At 45.1% G+C, this 18,439-nt stretch overlaps 1 protein-coding gene across 8 annotated transcripts in view; it reads left to right on the top strand.

Annotated features, from left to right (window-relative positions):
- LOC135399243 (orphan steroid hormone receptor 2-like) overlaps nucleotides 1-18,439 on the top strand; it is a 63,106-nt gene that overhangs the window by 28,822 nt on the left and 15,845 nt on the right. For all 8 annotated transcript variants that reach the window (XM_064631061.1, XM_064631066.1, XM_064631067.1 and 5 more), the window contains exons 2-4: nucleotides 14,984-15,123; nucleotides 16,133-16,230; nucleotides 16,302-16,527. In XM_064631061.1, coding sequence (XP_064487131.1) covers nucleotides 15,021-15,123; nucleotides 16,133-16,230; nucleotides 16,302-16,527 — 427 coding nt within the window. In that variant the 5' untranslated portion in view covers nucleotides 14,984-15,020. The remainder of the gene's footprint in view (nucleotides 1-14,983; nucleotides 15,124-16,132; nucleotides 16,231-16,301; nucleotides 16,528-18,439) is intronic.

Genomic DNA, 18,439 nt, shown 5'->3' on the forward strand with positions numbered 1-18,439 from the left:
TCAACAGAAAACACGAACAGAGAGACGAGTACGTGCACGTGTACTTCCCAAAACGCTTTACCACAATTTAAGTAACACCGATCGTTTTTCTCGTAATGTTGAGGAAGGCACTCCTGTATAGAATCAACGCGTCTTTTCGGTGTTTTTTTTTTTCTCCTACTTTTCGTCTCCGATTTCTAGGCAAAAATACACATTACCCCTACTCGCAGTGGTCTGAAAATTGTCACTGTGTTGCCAAAGTAGTTCGTTGTCTATACAGTTGTCAGAATAGTCAGTAGCATGATATCCCTTCCAGCTCTTTCATTCTTCTGCTTTCTTCTTTTCTTTCTTTCTTTTTTTTTTGTGGGGTTTTTACTGAGAAACTGCGCTAACGCACACGGGTATACCCCCCGTCCGCGTTCAACAGCAACTGCGCTGTCAACCTCGTTATAACATCACTTTCATTCATTCAGGTTGTTACTGAATCTTGATGATAGACTTATTACGCAGATGGTACCAGACGTATTTCAAAGTACAGCTCAGGTCAGCCGCTTCAAGGTGGTTAAACTGCTGTCAGTAAAGGTGTCTGCCGTAATTGCACAATTAACGCTAACGCGCCTTGTCTGTCCAGTTTCTACGGGGTCGTCGTGTCGGTCGGTCGCCGAGTATAGACGACGTCGACGGCATGAAGCGTGTTTATTATGTTACCAACCTCAACTTCTTATCATCCTATCCATTAAGCTGTCACGCGCTTGTTGTACTTCTCGTTTGGAGCCTGTCTCTCGTAACTGAACCGGCCTCGGTAGCTCATTGGCTAGAGTTTTGAGCATATACTAATCATCTTTTGCCCATGATAATCAATCCAACCAAATGTTATCTTCGCATAAAAGAAATGTAAATGTTGTCAATTTTCTTTTAAAGCGACAGCTTAGCTTTACAGCGCTAACCACCACGTGACACCACATGATCACGTGACGTGGTCTCCTAATGTACAGGGACGTCGGAAGTTGAGGGCGGCGTGTGTGTGTGTGTGTGAGAGAGAGAGAGGAAAATCTCTTACTTTTGAACATGTGCACCGGTACAGTCTCCGTGACTACCCTGGCCATTGCATAATTAACCAGGTGCCGCAAGGTTTCAGCATATTTCGAGTCATTCTAGAACTGCGTCATGCATGTGTCACTTTACTACTTGTACTCATCATTGTAAAAATCCACCCCTCCTCCTCCCCGATGTCGAAGGACTCCTGACGGCCATGGTTATGTGGTCACGTGACTTCCCTATATATATATATATATATATATATATATATATATAAAGACAGAGAGAGAGAGACCATGTTTAAACGCGTTCGGCACGATGCCCGAAGGTGCAATCTTCTTTTTTTTTTTCTTTTCTTTCCTTTCCTTGCTTCGCTTTTGTTTCATACTTGAACTCGAAAGTTAGTTCTATACAACCGTAATGGGATATCTGTAGGTTATACAAGAGGACGTTAGCATTGGTTGCTCTAGAAGCATTTAATCGAACAACTTTTGTTTTTTTGTTTCATGTTTTAATTTGTGTCATGATCGTGATAACTGATCGTCAGACGTTACATGTACCACCCTTTGGCGATTATATTCGCGATGTTCCCTTTAGCTCCGTGCTGAAAGTACAGCTGTGGATCCCCACGGACTTGCGTACTCAGGTTTCGCCCTGAACCATCCAACAGCTGTATGGATTACAGAGCAGCTTGCGGTCAATTTGGCATGAATACTGTCTGTGTCCTTACTCCTACTCGATCCATCGCCACGTGCGGACAATAGACAATGTGGTTAACAGATTTCGCTAGGGCGAGATGAGAACAGTGTAATGGTCTCTCGCTATCTACAAATGGCACTGAAGCAGCGCTCAGCCTGCTGGCCGGCATCCCGCATCAGCCCCATCTCATCATCGTCTCTTTATGCGTGTGTGTGCCACAGTCGCCACAGTTCCCCCTGAAGTCAGCCCAGGATGCATTCTAACTCCCCTTTCCCCCGCTCCTTCCTGCTATCCTCTCTCCATATGTCCACGTCTGTACGCCGCTCATAGCCACAGTTGCTTCGCGGCGCTAACACGGAATTAAAAAAAAAAAAAACTTTAAAGCGCGACAGAGATAACATGGGACGGCGAAGTACTGACAGGCGATTTTAGCACAGCGTGTCCCCTGGCAGTACATGTCACAGTTTTGCGGTGACTTAGGCGTCAAAAAGTTGCGTCTCATATACTAGGGACCAGAGGTGGGCACCCTCACGAGGGCACGCGAGGGTGAGGGATCCCTCTCCCTCACCTCACGGAATTTGAGGTGAGGTGAGGTGAGGGGCAATATTTTGAGCGATGCTTGAGGTGAGGTGAGGAAAATATTCTTAGAGCAAGGTAAGGTGAGGTGAGGGAAATTTTTCTTAAAGAATAGAGAGGTGAGGTGAGGAAAAGTTTCAAAAACCTGGTGAGGTGAGGAAAATTTTTTGAAACAGTTTTGAGGCGAGGTGAGGAAAAGTTTCAAAAACATTGTGAGGTGAGGTGAGGAATTTTCTTGAAAGACTTTGAGGAGAGGTGAGGAAAATTTTCTGGATTTTTTTAGGTGAGGGGAGGTGAGGAAAAATTCCAGATTTTTTGTGAGGTGAGGTGAGGACAAAGCTCCGTTCGAAAAAAACTGAGGTGAGGGCAAAGACCGTGAGGACTTTTGCCCACCTCTGCTAGGGACTGTGCGACAAACTGGTGGCGCCGCGATGTGGCCCCCGGGGAAAGTACCAGGCGTGACAGCCGTCGGGTAGCCAGCTGTGTGACGTGTGGAGTGCGATCGTCTTTTTTTTTTGCCACACTAGAACTGTTGCCTTGCTATAACTGTGCAAACACCTAAAAGGGCTCTTCAATAGGGTCCGGTGGTAGTGCTCAACGAGCTCGCCGTTGTCGGCCTCACAGAGGTTGGCAACGTCACGACTAGACCTCTGGGGGATATGTGCGTCCTGGGCCGACTTCTAAGGGACCAGATGTTTCATTTCTCATGATTTCTATGCTTCCAATTAGAGCTCTGCACGGGCACGGGCTTCTTCTTTGCGGTGTGTTCCTGCCGGGCCAACAAATGTGTATCCGGCCGAACCGGGTCACGCAGCTAATTCGATACAGTGCTAATTCGATATTATAGTTCATATGATCACATGTTCGCGTGATTCCTGTGCATATATTTTCTAGAACAAACAAACGGCGCTGTATTATTGCGCATTGTTTCATCCTCTATAGACTCTTGCCAAAGCCACCTCGCATTGCTCACGACTCCTTACGTCTTCCACCATCACGCTTCCAAAGCTTGGTGAGAGGGGTAGCGATTGCGAGGAGTCAGTCCACAACATTCTCTATTTCCACAAAAAACTTCTGGGGCAACCCGCGTGCGTTCTGGACTTTGTAAATTTACAACTGGACATGCCAGGCCTGCATTATTCGCTGGGTCACCGGGCCGGGCCGGGCCGGGCCACATAAAAACAGGAAGGCCCGGGCCGGGTCGGGCTCGAAAAAGTCGGCCCGCGCAGATCTCTATACTTCCTACGTCACAAAGGCCACTAGAGTCGCAGTGACGCGCGTTTGGCCATTGCATGAGGTGCGCGCAACATGAGCGAATGTATCCTATTTCTTTTCTCCTAGTTTCGATGAAACTGAATGGGGACCTCCACAGTGATCAATAATTTACAGTTGCCGCTTTCGTGCCGGTGAAATGTACCGCTGGATACTCTATCACCGTCAAATGCACCGACCAAACGGCAACTTTATTTGGAGATAATAATTGGGGTGTTTCATCGCCGGCGTCCAGAGGCGATGTTGCTCCCGGTAATTTGGTTGAAATGCCCCAGAGTAAGAACGGAGGTATGACGTTGTTCAAAAAGTTTAGTACTTACGCACCGACCATTTCAGAACAGTCGTGCTGCAAGCCCACGGCGGTAGACGGGGTAAAAAAAAAGGAAAAAGAAACCGTCTTGCCAGTGGTGAACTGCATATTTGTGGTCTAGTCCCCATCTGGATAATTTCCTCTTTTCCTTTTTCCTCTGTATAGTATCTCTTTATGGTTATTGTTTCTGAAGATATTGGAAAAACTGCGGCACAAGTTCAGACAATATGTTGCGACCGCACGTATTTATTTGTATGGATAAAGCGGACGCACGATGTAGGTTTCAGTGACGAAGCTATGTGCGCAGTGATGTGCCAAAAGGACGAAAGGAACACGAGACTCAGCCAAAAACTTAATGACACAAGTGGCTGGAGGCAGAGAAATGTGCCTAGCCTTTGCTAACGAGCTAGGGTTTTGTGAGACACCAAATAAGCATCCTCTCGACGTAACATTACAGGTGTTTTGATACAAACAGACGCGAGTGGCTGTATCTCATTGCGCACTGTTAGATACATTATAAATAGGGAGTGAGTGACTTTTTCGGGTTAAACTCCGCCCGGTTATTCCCCCCCGAACTGACCTCCGACCAGTTCGGGTTAAACCCGATTTCTCCCCGAATTCCAGTCACTATTAAATCCTCAAGTGACGTTTCCACTGAAGATGAACAAAGGTCACCACGTGTAACACATGTAGGAATGGGTCACTTACTTTCCAAGCAATACACTCAGGTGTGTCAACACTGTCTATGCCTTCGGGGATTACCGCTGGAAGGTCATGATCTCGCAAAAAACAACAACAAAAGAATAAAAAAGAGATATTAGGAAAGGACATAATAGACAAGAGGAGAAACAAAAACACCCGATAACACCCGAAGGCTAAATTATCACCCGATTTCCCCCGAATTAGATTTAAAAATAGCGCCCGATTTCTACCCCCCGAATCTGAGAAAGGCATTTAACCCGAAAAAGTCACTCCCTAAAACATTAGGGAAATCCACGGATCCTATGCAGGGATTCGAGATTCGGGAAACCGAATCCCAGTGCCTAAAACGGCGAATCGAATCTTTCGAATCCACCGGCAACGTTTGTTCGTTTCTTTTTTCAAATTGGCGCCTCCGGAGTCCGCTGAAAGCCTCATTGACCGACGGGTGTTTTCTTGTTTCTTTGTTTACATTGCTCTGGACTGAAAGAGTTCAGGTAGGAACTGTTACATTACAAGTTTAAAAGTAATATGGTTTTGCTTTTGATTGTTGCCTTAGCTTTATAGAAAAAGTTCAGACCCGAGAAATTATGTATTTCTTGTAATCGATGAACAATATGTTAAATAAATTAAGAACCCTGTGGATATACTTTCTCCAGAAACTGAACTATTATTATTATTTTTTTTTTTCAATAAGAAAATCTATCATATTCTGCTTCAAAACACTCTCCAGTAGAAGTTTTTTTCTGTTTTTTCTTGGCTTTTTGAACTCTTTTTAAAGAAAGGATTTGAGATTCGTGGATTCGCAGAACCTTCCTTGGATTCGGATTTGGATTCGGAATCGCAGAATTCTGGATTCGTCCCATCTCTAATAAATATGGTTGTTGCTTCTGTGCAGTTTGTCTACCTTCTCTTCGTTCGCACCCTTGAAAGGTTCCACAGTATTCGCACTTCGAAAATCAGCCCTTCTATTTCTAATTACGGCGGTCGCCACGCCAACGTGCGGTTCCACTTGAGAATGCATAGAACGGGTGGCATGGTGTCCCCCCCCCCCCCCCCCCGTTTAGGTGTCACACGGTCCCCCTAAAGGTTTATTCACTGAAGTCACCTCTCAGCCATACAGTATAGGTCCCTCGAAGTTATGTTCCCGCATTCCTTCGCTGCCATTGGATGCTTTTTGGATGACAATTAACGTCGAAAACATGGACATTACTTGGATATGCTACAAATCACACAGCACAATAAGAGAGAAACTGATGTTCTGAGGCTGGAACAACATAGAAGGGACAGATACAAACAAAGCCTCTACAGGTGCCGCTTGCGTCGATTTCCGTCGTATGAATGTGTGTATGAGTGAGCAAAAATGTAAGAGTGAAAGGAGGGTGAGTGGCTGGTTTGTCGTCCCTTCAGATGACGCACGCCGAAAGTCGCTGGAGAGGCGTGTTAGCTTAGCTCAATTGGTAGAGCCCTGGACCGGTAATCCAGAAGATGTGGGTTCGATCCCTACAGCTGGCTAACCTTTTCAGTGACTTTCATCTTTCGGCACAATAACTTTGAAATAACAAATATACGGCGAGTGCGATATGGGTGACGGCCTGGATGGGACCTACAATATGGCGGCCGATGGCAGCACATCTGCCTGCTAGCGACAGTGGCGGTCGCCTACGGATGACGTCATGTGAATAGACCCTAAAGGATGACGCGAAAAATAGCCGGGTAAAGGGGTGAGAGAAAACTAACGTTTGCTGTTTCTTCACATTGCTCGTTCATCTCGTTCGCATCTTTCATGTACTATACTGGACCCCATTAGGACTATCTATAGGTAAGATAATAATGATTTTAAAAAACTATCACTAGCTGAAAACTCCTGTTTTACACTTGTTCCTTTTATTCTCATTTTCGTACCAGACGCGTCCTTTTAAGAGAAGGATTGGTTGGCGGGGGAATATGACACCCCTCTCTCTCTCTCTCTCTCTCTCTCGTCAAATTCCCCCCTTTCTCACTGTTTTTGCCGTCTACGTGCACAACATATATCATGGCAACGACCTCTGTTTCTGCGCCCACGAGCGATAAACTACATCACGCAACCGCCAAGAAACGAAAAGTCCGAAAAAAGAAATAGAAAACATCCGAAATGCCTCGGTCCAGTACATTCCCCTTTTCCCCTCACACGTAAGGGACACGCACCAGGGAGAGAAAAACAACTTTCTTCCCCTGCATTATGTAATCCCGTCTTCGCTTCCAAGATGACGAAAACGCTGCGGCCTCAAGGGTGAAAGGCAGAAAAGGGTTGAAAATGCTTTTTTACGGGTCGTTTTGGAGACCCGCTCCGGTACGGGAGCGCGCGAGGCGAGAAACCCCCTTTTTCCCCTAAAAAAGGTGAACCCCGTTTTGGGAACTCGACCCCTTTTACTCGGTTCCTTTTTTTCCCTTTTGTTTTTTGAAAAGACTGAGGTGCATGGCGTAAGCGTTTTCGCAAGCCGAAAGGTTCAGAAACCTCGCACGAAAGGATACTTTTTCTCCCTATTTGGCTGAGTCGTGGGAAAGGTTTCGTGGGAAAAGCTCGATCCTTCCCTTTTTCTGACCGTTCAGCGTTTCGGACGTGCGGGTCGCGTTGGAGACAGGTGGAAAGAGTACGGTTCGGACTGGCAGTGGTCTCAGTGTGGTGCCGACCTCGTGTGAATCGGTGCGGTGGTTTCTGTCTGTGGTGGCGGCGTAAGGTCGGCTTGGCAGGTGACGATGGGACGTGGAGGTGAGGGCGTATTTTGGTGTTGCATTTCAACTCTGCGAAGAGTTCGAGTAGCAGCCGAATGTCGTCGAACGGAAGGGTTGCAGCGTTCACGGTTTATCGCACATTTTGGGCTTTTGCTTGCTCCGTATATTTTCTGCTTTCGTTGCCCTCTCTTTGACAGGAGTTATGTGTAGTAACTCAGTCAATCGCGACCTGTAGCGTAAATTAGGAAGTTGATACTTGTGTTATTCGATAAGGAAATTTACGAATCACGCTTCCTATCTGCAGCTGTTGCGGTCTTTTAGATGTTTCGAGAGGTGCAACGATTGACTTTAAACGGGAATTACCAGCGAGTCTGAACGTATCACGTCTGTGAAAAATTGCGTTTATCGATTACGTAACCTGCCTCTTCTCTGTTCGGTTCTTCTCAAGGATTATGCGAAGAGACGTTTTGACTGACGCCAAACAACTTTTATGTGCGTGTGCTGTTCTGTCTCATCATCTTCAGGCTCATCAACTTCCTATATGTTATCAAAACATATAGGAAGTTGATGAGCCTTAGCAGTTCGCGTCAGAGGAGATCGGCTGCTCGGTATCTTGGACCTGAGGGCCCCCGATGAATATATAGTTTGCTGGGGGCAAGGAGCGTGTGGTATGATATAGTCTGACGCGACAGCCATTGTTGCCCCGCGGTGGTAAACACGGAATCAGTTGTAGTTCGAGGAAGTTCCGTCCGACACGCCCAACTCCCCTTCCTCCTGGCCCGTTTGAAAAAGTCCAAGCAATTCTGTTTGAAGAGCTGTTTGAAAAAGTCGATGTGGCCAGAAGTCCGCGCAGGGTGTTCACTCTAAGCGAGGAAAATGAGGAAATTGGGGAACTATTACAGCTCTTCTAATCCTTTACATTGTAATTACTATCCCCATTTTAGTCCTGTGACCCCGAAATTTGCTCCCCCAACACTGTACGTAGTCTCGAAAAATCTCGCATAAGCTTCCGCGCGTTTAGTCACGAAAGGGAGTAATGACGGTGGCATGCGTCTAGTCTCTAAAGGGACTGAAAGTACTCCCTTTCTCTTTCTAACTCTCTCTCTCTCTCTCTCAGAGTGTTGGCATTTCGTGGTGTGTGTGACATCCATATCTGCTGGCTTTTTTTGTGAAGGTGTGGGTTGATGCAAGACCTGGATATAGTGTTGGGGGAAATGGCTGGGGGGGGGGGGGGGTGCTGGGGAGATCCCCGTTTGTGGACCTCGCCTCGTACGTCTTTGTCTATTCTGAAATGCACACACGCACAAAAAAAGTTCGAATTGATTCTGACAGCAACAAGGCGTCATGAAAAGAGAGAAATATAATCTCCGAAGTCCTCCTTTTGCGACTACGTATATATACCTTTGGCAACCGAAAGCCCCGCCGTCAAATACAGCGTGTCGTCGGGTCTCCCACTGCCATCCTTGCGTCACATCTCTCTTCCCGCTTTCGAGAGTGCTTCTCGTATAGTGCAGGGCAGGTTGCATCAAAGGGGGCCGCATAACAAGAGGAAGAATTCGTCCGAGCGAATCGATGCGTGCAAGAGGCAAGAAAGAGAGGCACCACCGTGGACGACTGTGCATGGCCGTGACCACCATTAGGCCTGGCTTTTTTTCGATAGAACATACCACGAAGGCGCTCACGTGAGGTTCATTCCTCATGACATGTTCCTCTGCATCTCTTTCGAGCCAGCTACTTTTTCGTTGCGGACACATTGACTTTTACCCCATCCCGCCTCCCCCAACAGAAACGAAACGAAACGAAAATGCGTTCATGAATGTCGAATACACGTATATGGAACTGCACATTATTATTCGTGTTCTTTACGGTCGGAAATGCATGTGCAGGGCCGGATCCAGTTCTGGAGGGGGGGGGGGGGGGGCTGGACATCCGACACCCTCCCGATCCACGCCAGTATGTGTACTAGAGATGGGACGAGGAATCCTTTCTTTTAAAGATAATTTAAAGAGCCAGGGAGAAAAACACTTCTACTGAAAAGTGTTTTGGAGCAGAATTTGATATCTTCGTCTAATGAAAAACAAATTAAATGATAGTTCACTTTCAGGAGAAAACATGCGCATATAGTACTTCTTCCAAAGTGTACATTATTTAACATCTTGTTCATCGACTGCAGGAAATACATAAACTCTCGAGGCTGAATTTCTTCCATAAAAGTAAGAGATCGACAATCAAAAGCAAAACCGTGTCACTTCTAAACTTGTAACGTCTAAGCTTTATGCTGTGGTTTTGGTGCCCCAGGGCACACAGGCCAAGCGGGCTTTCGGCGGACTCCGGAGGCACCAATTTTATAAAGAAACAAACCAACGTGATTGGTGGATTCGAAAGATTCGATTCACTCTTTTGGTTACTGGGATTCGGATTCGCTCCTTTCCTAGGATTCGATCCTCCAATCCTTGCCTAGGATTCGAGGATTCGCGGATTCGGTTGGCCCATCCCTAATGTGTGCATAATGTGATACGGCCAAATATGTACGCAGTTGCTTTTAATATCTGCAAGTATGCAGGGAGTTTTTCTTTCGCTTTTTGTTTGTCGCATTTTTCGCCTAGAAGAAGAAAAATCTCGTTCCAAAGTTCAGCTGCTCTCTTCCTGTGGCTCTTTTTTCCTTACCTGTTTGCTGGATTTTCTACCTCTCTGTGCTCGTTTAAGGATTTTTTTTTTTTATAAAGCGTTATATAGCGTGGCTTTCAACGGGGATTGTCTCCCATTGTGCTGTCTCACTTTTGCCCGAAATGCCCTAATGGAAGAGTTATCTTTTTATGAATATTAGGTACTTAGTCGTCTAGTAGTTAATCTTCGAGAGGATGTCCGCAGGTCGTATAACCCACCTGCAAAAACGGTGCAGCATATATATATATATATATATATATATATATATATATATATATATATATATATATATATATAAACGCCCTGTATATGTAGCTGTCCAATGCCTTTCATGCACAAGCTCTGCATGCATTCAGACATTTCATGGCCGCCATCGCACTGTCTTGTTCATGAGGATAAAAAAAGTCTCTTTTAGGCTCAGGTTGGTATTAATCGGGAACGAGTTAGTCATCCATCATTGCCGCTTTAATCGGTAAAGGGTAATAAATTATACCTTGTCATGCTTCCAGTGTAAAAGCGAAGCTCTTGTGCAGCATTCCTAACGCTTCAAGGCAGTCCATTTACGCGTCTTACATGCCGGCTATCTCGTGTCGTTGCACTGTAGCCACTACAATCATTTCCCAAAAGTATTTGAATGTCAAGAGTCCTCCAGCATAGTTTTTAACAACCGCGAATCGAACTGGCCCTGAGGCGAGAACAGTTAGTTCATATCCTTGCTTTCTTTTGCTTACTTTGGACTGCTAAACTTTTCCGGAAACCCGACTGCATGCGAAGTGACTGTCCTTCTCTATTTGGATGCTATGTTCGCAGTGACGACGTGGCACAACTACTCAAGCACAGTTTCAGAGTCGATGATGAAACAGTTTTTGAAAAAGGCATTTCCTTGAGCTTGAGGCAGGACAAGAGGACAGGTAAACCCTCAAACTCTAGGACATGATGCCCTTTTCACGTTTACACCAGCTTAGCTTGCGTTATCCTACTTTGTTCACGATTTTTGAAGTCGTCTACTCTTGTCGATACCCGGTGATCTTATCTCCATTCCTATCGTTGGCGTCAGACATACCGTATTATATAGTCTCCTACTCGATTCGATTATGTCGTGAGATTCGCGCAGGCTGCTATCTGTCAGTTTGTATCTTATATCTAGAGGCCTTGACCCCTTCATTTCTGTGCTCCTTAGTCTGGCTTTTTGCTTTATATGGCCCATCATTGCTGACAGCCGTGTAAGTCCGTCCACAACAGTTATAGCGAAGGAGAAGAAGAGACTGAAGAGAAGGAAGCTGAAACGTGTGCGAACGCTAGCAGATCATGGTCAGAAATTGGCTCTAGTATGACAATATACAGAATGCCCAAGAGAGGCAGCCATTTTTTGTTGTCACTACATATTTCCTCACACTACAACTAGTGGAGTAGCCAGTCCTTACCCCGTCGGGACTAACAACTCCCATTTTTCTTTTCTCGTTTAATCTATAATCAATAACTAACATTGTTCTCATTCACCTAAACTGAACTAAAGCTAATCGACGACGAAAAGGTTGTGACGCCAGGCTGTTGCTGGTGAGTAAACTATCTTGGACGCAGTGTGTTCAGGTGGCGCGAGCTGCCTTTTCCTCTTAGCGCAAGGTGTTGGCCAGCGGCACTTGTCTGGAAAGACGCGTCTTTTCCCAGTTTTTGCACCGATCTCTTGGTGGCCGCTTGGCCTACATTACATCGGCTTATTACAAGTGTAACCTCCTCCTCATCCTGCATTCCAAATCGTTTCTAGCAGCCCAGAGGAGAGAGAAAAAAAAAGAGGAAATCGGTTTTCAATTACAGAAGGGGACGTTCGCCAGCAGGGACAACAGAAATATAGACTCATCGCACGGGGAAGTCGAGCCATTCCCGCGTTACCAGTCGTCTGGTCGTATATACTGGATCTGTTGCATGATCACAACTGAATCGGATCACAAGATCGGGGAATGTTGTTGCGCCAAAAACCGTTAAACAAGATCGGAGACAATAGTGCGTTTTAGTACATCTACGCTATCGCCATTGCGTACGTAAGGGATAGCGTTGGTGGTTCCGCGCACTGCGCGAAGCTCTTTATTTTGCGCGTGCACAGAACTAACAACGCTATCTCTTACGTGCGCAAAGGCAATAGCGTACGTAACGGATAGCGTTGATGGTTCTGCGCACGCCCATAACTGAAAGAGAACTTCGCGTAGCGCACAGAACAACCAACGCTATCCCTTACCTACGCAATGGCGATAGCGTACGATGACTAAAACTCTATATCAATAGCAAGTTTTAGTGGATCCGAAGGTGTCCACGATGACGTTTCCGAAGGCGTGATAAGATCGCTTCATTCCTTCGAAGCGGTGACATCACGTCGCGGTGATATTTGATTTGACAGCTTCCTCATCGTGTCATATCGTTTTCTCATGGAATGCTTCCGATCTTCGAAAACTCCCTGATAATGGTGCACAACTTTCGAACTCCCGGGACAGCAACAACTTTATTGCGTTTCCGGAGACGAAAACGGTTGCTCGCCTGCTTACAACATCCTCTCCGGGTGTGAGCTCGTTATTCTGCCATTCTGACGGGATCCTCAGAGCAATTTTACTATTCGGGTAGGTGTGACAAATTATATTGGGTGCGGAAAACGTTAAAATGGGAAACGAAAAATGCGAAGAGCACGGTACACACCGTCTAGAAATCCATCCCTCGAGAGAGAGAACATGTGGCATCGAAGTTTGTACGCCCGCCCAACATGTACGTTTCGGAAAGCGTGTTCGCTTTTCTAGTTCGGAAGTGTATCCTTGGCTGAGGGCGTCACATGTAAATAAAAAAGCAAGACACCGAAGGCCGACGGGCAACATTTTCTGTCAACGGAAGAACGGGGTACAGCTGCGAAACAAAACCAGAAATGCCGACGGGTCCCTGGCGGCGGAGGAAATGCTCTCGTGTCAAGGTTGCCGGGCCGTAGCTTGCTTCCGCTGGCCTTGGCCAGCCACTTTGCTGCTTTTTATGTCGATCTTTTTTGCGTTCCTTTTACGGTGAGGTGTGCTGTATTATGACGAGCGGAGGATTGCGCACGAGCACGCATACGCCTGGTCTATTGCGCATGCGTTGAGGAGTTGTCTTCTGCTCGCTTATGCTTACATGCTTATGGGATCAGCGGATGACGTTAGCGCACTATCGTATTACGAATCTGATATAACGTTCGTGGGGAGTTGTGGGAGGCGTCTTTGCGGGGCAGGTGGACAACTGCATGTCTTATTACGCGTCCCTGCACGTGCCACAAGTGAATATAACCTTTTGCAGGAGAAAATGAATACATCAGTCAAAACAAGAATGACACACCTTTCTCGGGAAACACTGACTACATAGCCAAGAACAAACATTCAACCTGTGCCGTATTTATAAGGGTGGGGGCCCATCTGCATGGTCAGTACCGTGCATGGCGGTTCATGTGATCGAGGAGAGCTAGATTTTTACAGAATTTTAACTTGAGTGCGACTTACCCGTATTACTCAATAATGTATCATATGTTGATGCGTACAATAAATTGTGAGTTACTGTACTTCATTCATTTATGAAAGTCAAGATACCTGTCACAATTATGTATGTTATCGTTCTATGTTTTTGCTTTGCAGTAGAGCAAATGCTGTGCTGCATGTCAGTTCTAACTGGATATATATATATATATATATGTAGGGTCCGGACTTTTAGGTGTTATTTTCATTTAGCAAAACTGGGGGTGGTAACTGGACTTTTTTAATTTCTAGAAAATCCCATGCTTTTGGAGGCTTCAAAGAATGGAAACTATGAAAAACTCAACATGCATTATAATTTGTAGAAGAGCAACGAATAATGTGAGGCCATTACGTTTTTGAGGGGTAATGTGTAATGACATATCATCAGGTTAAACTCCACTCTCCCTCCCCTTGCGGCGCGTGCTTCGAGGAAGAGGCTGGACATTAGTAATGCATGACTGAGCACGGAAGCTTACAAAACTCTAATCAGTAATGGCAGTGCCCTACAAAATTGAAGTAATTTCCCCAACTCTGGGATGGATGACATGTGCCACACACTTCATCTTATCCTTATCCTACGCATGCACTTGCTGCATCCGCTTGAGCTTATTTTTGTTTTGCATTGTAATGAGGAACACCAGGTGGGAAAAGGCGCAACCACGACGCTTGATGGCTTGATGATGAAAGGATAACTGACGCTGCCTGTTAAAAGAACCGAAGGAAAATACATCCTGGTTGGACGATTACTTTGCCCACCTGCTAATGAGGTCATTGCTTCCCCCCCCCCCCTCCAATTGGAAATGATGAAGGAAGGAAAAAGAGCAATATTTACTTGACTACAGGGTGTGTATCCTGCATTGCTATATGTGCACACGTCTATGATGCTTCTGCATTCTGTGCAATCTTGTTTACGTGTCTTGTAAATTGGATTTCTGAGAAATGCTGCAGTTTAATAAAAACTGACTATGGTTTTGTTCGTTTAAAATTTCGAAATTTGCTGCACTTCATTGTGCGTGTATCTTTGTCATCGGCTACCCACTGGTCCGGATTATTGCTTTTATGTCTCCGGTTATAAAAATCATGGACGCTATTTAGTAGCACGAGAAACATGGTTAAGAAACATTGAAATTTTTTTCTTCTTTGTCACCTCAGGTTATGATTGATTGATTGATTGATTGTTTATTGGTTGTTCCTGGTAACTCATGCACTCGTGTTTAAACGCCATCATCTTCAAACGCTGATTGCATTCTCCAGATATTCACACGCAATGAGGAAGTGGTCCATTTGAAGGGATTGCAAAATGCCTTTTTGTATTTTCATATTTGAAAATGATTCAACAATTTTGTTGCAGCAGTTCACATGTCTTTGCTATCGTGCTCATGCAAGAGCAGTGGTTTCACAAGCATTTATCTTAACATGATGGTAAACAGCTCGCTAGTTGTCCTACGACATTCTGAAAGGAACTTAGCTGCGTAGGAAAACTCAAAATACGTGTTCTTTTCTTCTCTCTCAGGTGTGGATGAGGTGCCACCCGTGAAAGGGTCTGCTTGATGGCCTCTTCTGGTGGCTCCAGCGACCAAAATGATGCCGACAGTCTGGCAGTTGATGTCAAGGACGAGCCGCACAGCCCTGCATCTATGGCTGCAGTCACAGGTATACAGATACTGCGCGTCTTTGAAATGCATGCTGAATCTGTGTTTGGTTGGAGCTTTCTTTTCTTCTTCTTTTTTTATATTTTTGTGTTTCAGGTAGTAGACATCAATCTAGGTAGCAATCTGCATCTTGAATGTCATCCATAGCCCTTCACTGAAATTCTAAGCTTACATGCGTCCTCACCCGAAATAATAATAATAATGTTTTATTAATGCAAGAGGACGACCCTGGGGCCTTAGTCCAACTAACCAACCTCTGTCTTGCCTTTTGTCAACTCACCTGCCGTTCAGCCCCTCATCACAACATCTTGCCCTGCGAAAGGGGGATCGCAGCCAGGCTGTCACATTTACTATAATCGGCCAGATAGTGATGGCGACAGCTGAGCAGAGTGAGATTTCCCTTGGCGTTGTGGCTTTGAGAATGCCCCATTCTTTTAACGGGACAGCGAACGGATCGTATGAAGCTTTGCAAACGGTTGTGGTCGATGTTCCATTGCTTTTGGACCTTGCGTTTAACTACGACTGCCCCGAGAATTTTGACAATCCAGCAATATAGTTGCTCAGAACTCTAGCCAAGACCCATAACCAGGTGACTGCTCCAGACGGTCCCTTTAACCACGTAGAAAATGAGAAAGTTCACGTAGCCAGGTTGCAGCTGTTTCCAGACATCACACCTTGCGTCTCACTTCTGTGCAGAACCAGATGCGCAGAATTAGTTCTAATTACTGTAGAGTAAAATTTCAGATGAGCTCTGTTCCTCGAAGGCCCTTTACTCCCATTACTAGATACTGCCATTTTGGTTTGTCAGTTTTTTCTATAAATCAGGTACTAATTTTGCAAGTAGGCCTGGCTGTCTGGTATTAATGCTATTTCTCTGTAAGTTGTGCTTTTTGAATGGGATGGTCATACTGTGGTCAACATCTTTACATTTTTATTTGTGTGACCAACTCTTGCTAGGCTACGATGTGTTGCGACTTAATGATAACAACAAATTGGTGACCACATTACAGACAATGGCAGTAGTCCAGATAGCCCCGAGTCTGGAGACACCCAAGGCTCCGAGGGTGATAGGGCTTCCACCGACCTTTACTCATCGAAAAGAAGCATTGTAAGTGTCCAAACCAGTAGCCCTAAGCAACACGTTGCACAAACTAGAGTCTTTAACTGTACTCACTGTAGGGAGATGGCATCCTTGGAGCAGCTGCACTCAACCTTGCTATACCTGGCTACCTCGACCCCCGAGAGTGGGCTTTGCGTATGAAAGAATACCAGACTGCAGAGCAACTGACGCAACTCCGTGACCATGACATCTTTGGCAAAAATCATGGTGGGAATAGTCCACTGGACAAGTCCAAAAACAGCGCCGCCTTGGAAGTATGTGTGGTTTGCGGAGACAAGGCGTCAGGTCAGTCTTCATTGAGTTTCTGGCTAGAAAATATTTTGGGCCCAGGGGTCTTCGCAAAAAAAGGAAAAAGAGAGGTTCCTAATTAAGCATGACAGCCTTGCTGCCAGGGATTGTGGTTTTCATCGGGTACCCCCAGGGGGGGGTTCCCGAAATCCACCATTAAGAGTAAACCGCTTAAGAATAAAACATTCAAGAATAAACGGCTTAAAAAATACAGGGTTAAAAATATATCTCCTAGAATAAACCGTTGCTATCCCCGCTTAGAGATCACCGTTTAATAATCCACCATTAAAAATAAACTGTTTCAAAATCCCCTTACCATCTAGCACAGAGGCGGATTGATTGCAATTTGCGCCGGGTTAGATCAGGTTATGTTAGGTTAGTTTAGTTTGGTTTTGGTTAGTTTGGGATAGTTTAGGCTAGTTTGGTCCTTTGAGGTTAGTTTAGTAGCCCTTTGCGTGCAGTTCAACTTGATTTGGCCATACCACATGACTAGCAACTGTAGGATGGATTTGGGGGGATTCTGAAACGATTTATTTTTAACGATATATTCTTAACCGTGGATTCCATAGTGTTTTTATTTAAACGGGGATATTTCTGCGAGTATTTTTGTGCGTTGATTTTTAAGAGTATATTCTGGGAGATATAATTTTAACAGTGGGTACTTAGGCATTGATTTTTGAAAGATTATTTTTAATGGTTTCAAATGGGATACACCCCTCGCAGGAAAATATTTTGGTTCCAAAAGTGTTCATAAAAAGGGAAACAGGCAGGTTCCTAATTAAGCATGGCAGCCTTCCTACTGGGGACTGTGGTTTTCATTGGGTGCTCACAGGAAAATATTTTGGGCCTAAAGGTGTTCATAAAAAAAAAAGGAAAAAAGGAGGTTCCTAATTAAGCATGGCGGCCTTCTTACCAGGGATTGTGGTCTTCATTGGGTGCTCGCAGGAAAATATTTTGGGCCCAAAGGTGTTCATTAAAAAAAGGAAAAAGGGAGGTTCCTAATTAAGCATTACAGCCTTCCTACCAGGGATTGTGGTCTTCCTTGGGTACTCACAAAAAAAATTTTGGGCCCAAAGGTGTTGACAAAAAAAAAAAAGGAACGGAGAAAGAGAGGTTCCTAATCAAGCATGACAGCCTCCCTACCAGGGATTGTGGTCTTCATTGGGTATTCGCAGGAAAATATTTTAGGCCCAAAGGTGTTCGCAAAAAAAGGAAAATGAGCGGTTCCCAATTAAGCAGCGCAGCCTTCCTACCAGGGATCGTGGTTTATAAAATGAGAATTCAACAAATCACGTTGTATGACATTGATGACCTCAATCTCATGTGCGAGTTGAAAAAGTTTCTGGCCTAGCACATTTCCTCTTCATCAGTCTGGTAATGCTTCGAGTATGTAGTAGGCCTTATGTATAGGCAAATTTGAAAGCTTCAGGGTGCTAGCAAATCGATGAGCGCAAGCATGTTCACTGCCTCCTAAAAATTTTCAAAATCGAGTGTCTGGTAATTGTTATATAGTTCATGAAGGAAAGGGTTGCTTTACAAGAAATCAAACAGCGGGAGAGAGGATGTCTGTGTCCGGATGGAGAGGGGCATGTCTGGACAACAGGATGTGAATGCTGGTTGGTTGAGGTTACTTTTCTGGATGCCATGCTCACTCATACTCATTATTCCGGAAGACAAGCTACCAAATGAGAGGCAAACATGAAAAGTTGAAAACATGTACTTTTAGAATAACTCACGGACGAGGAAGGTCTGTGAAAGGTGGGATTCACGATTTTTTTCAGCTGTTCAGGAAGAACTCTACATGCTCTGCCCTCAAAAGGCTAAAACCACCGTTCAAAACCATCGTGTTTGGTTTTGTGTTATTATCTGTTCTCGAAACAAGAGTCGATGAAATGGTAAAAATGTGCAG

The sequence above is a fragment of the Ornithodoros turicata genome, chromosome 6 (genome assembly GCF_037126465.1).
Source record: "Ornithodoros turicata isolate Travis chromosome 6, ASM3712646v1, whole genome shotgun sequence".
NCBI lineage: Eukaryota > Metazoa > Arthropoda > Arachnida > Ixodida > Argasidae > Ornithodoros > Ornithodoros turicata.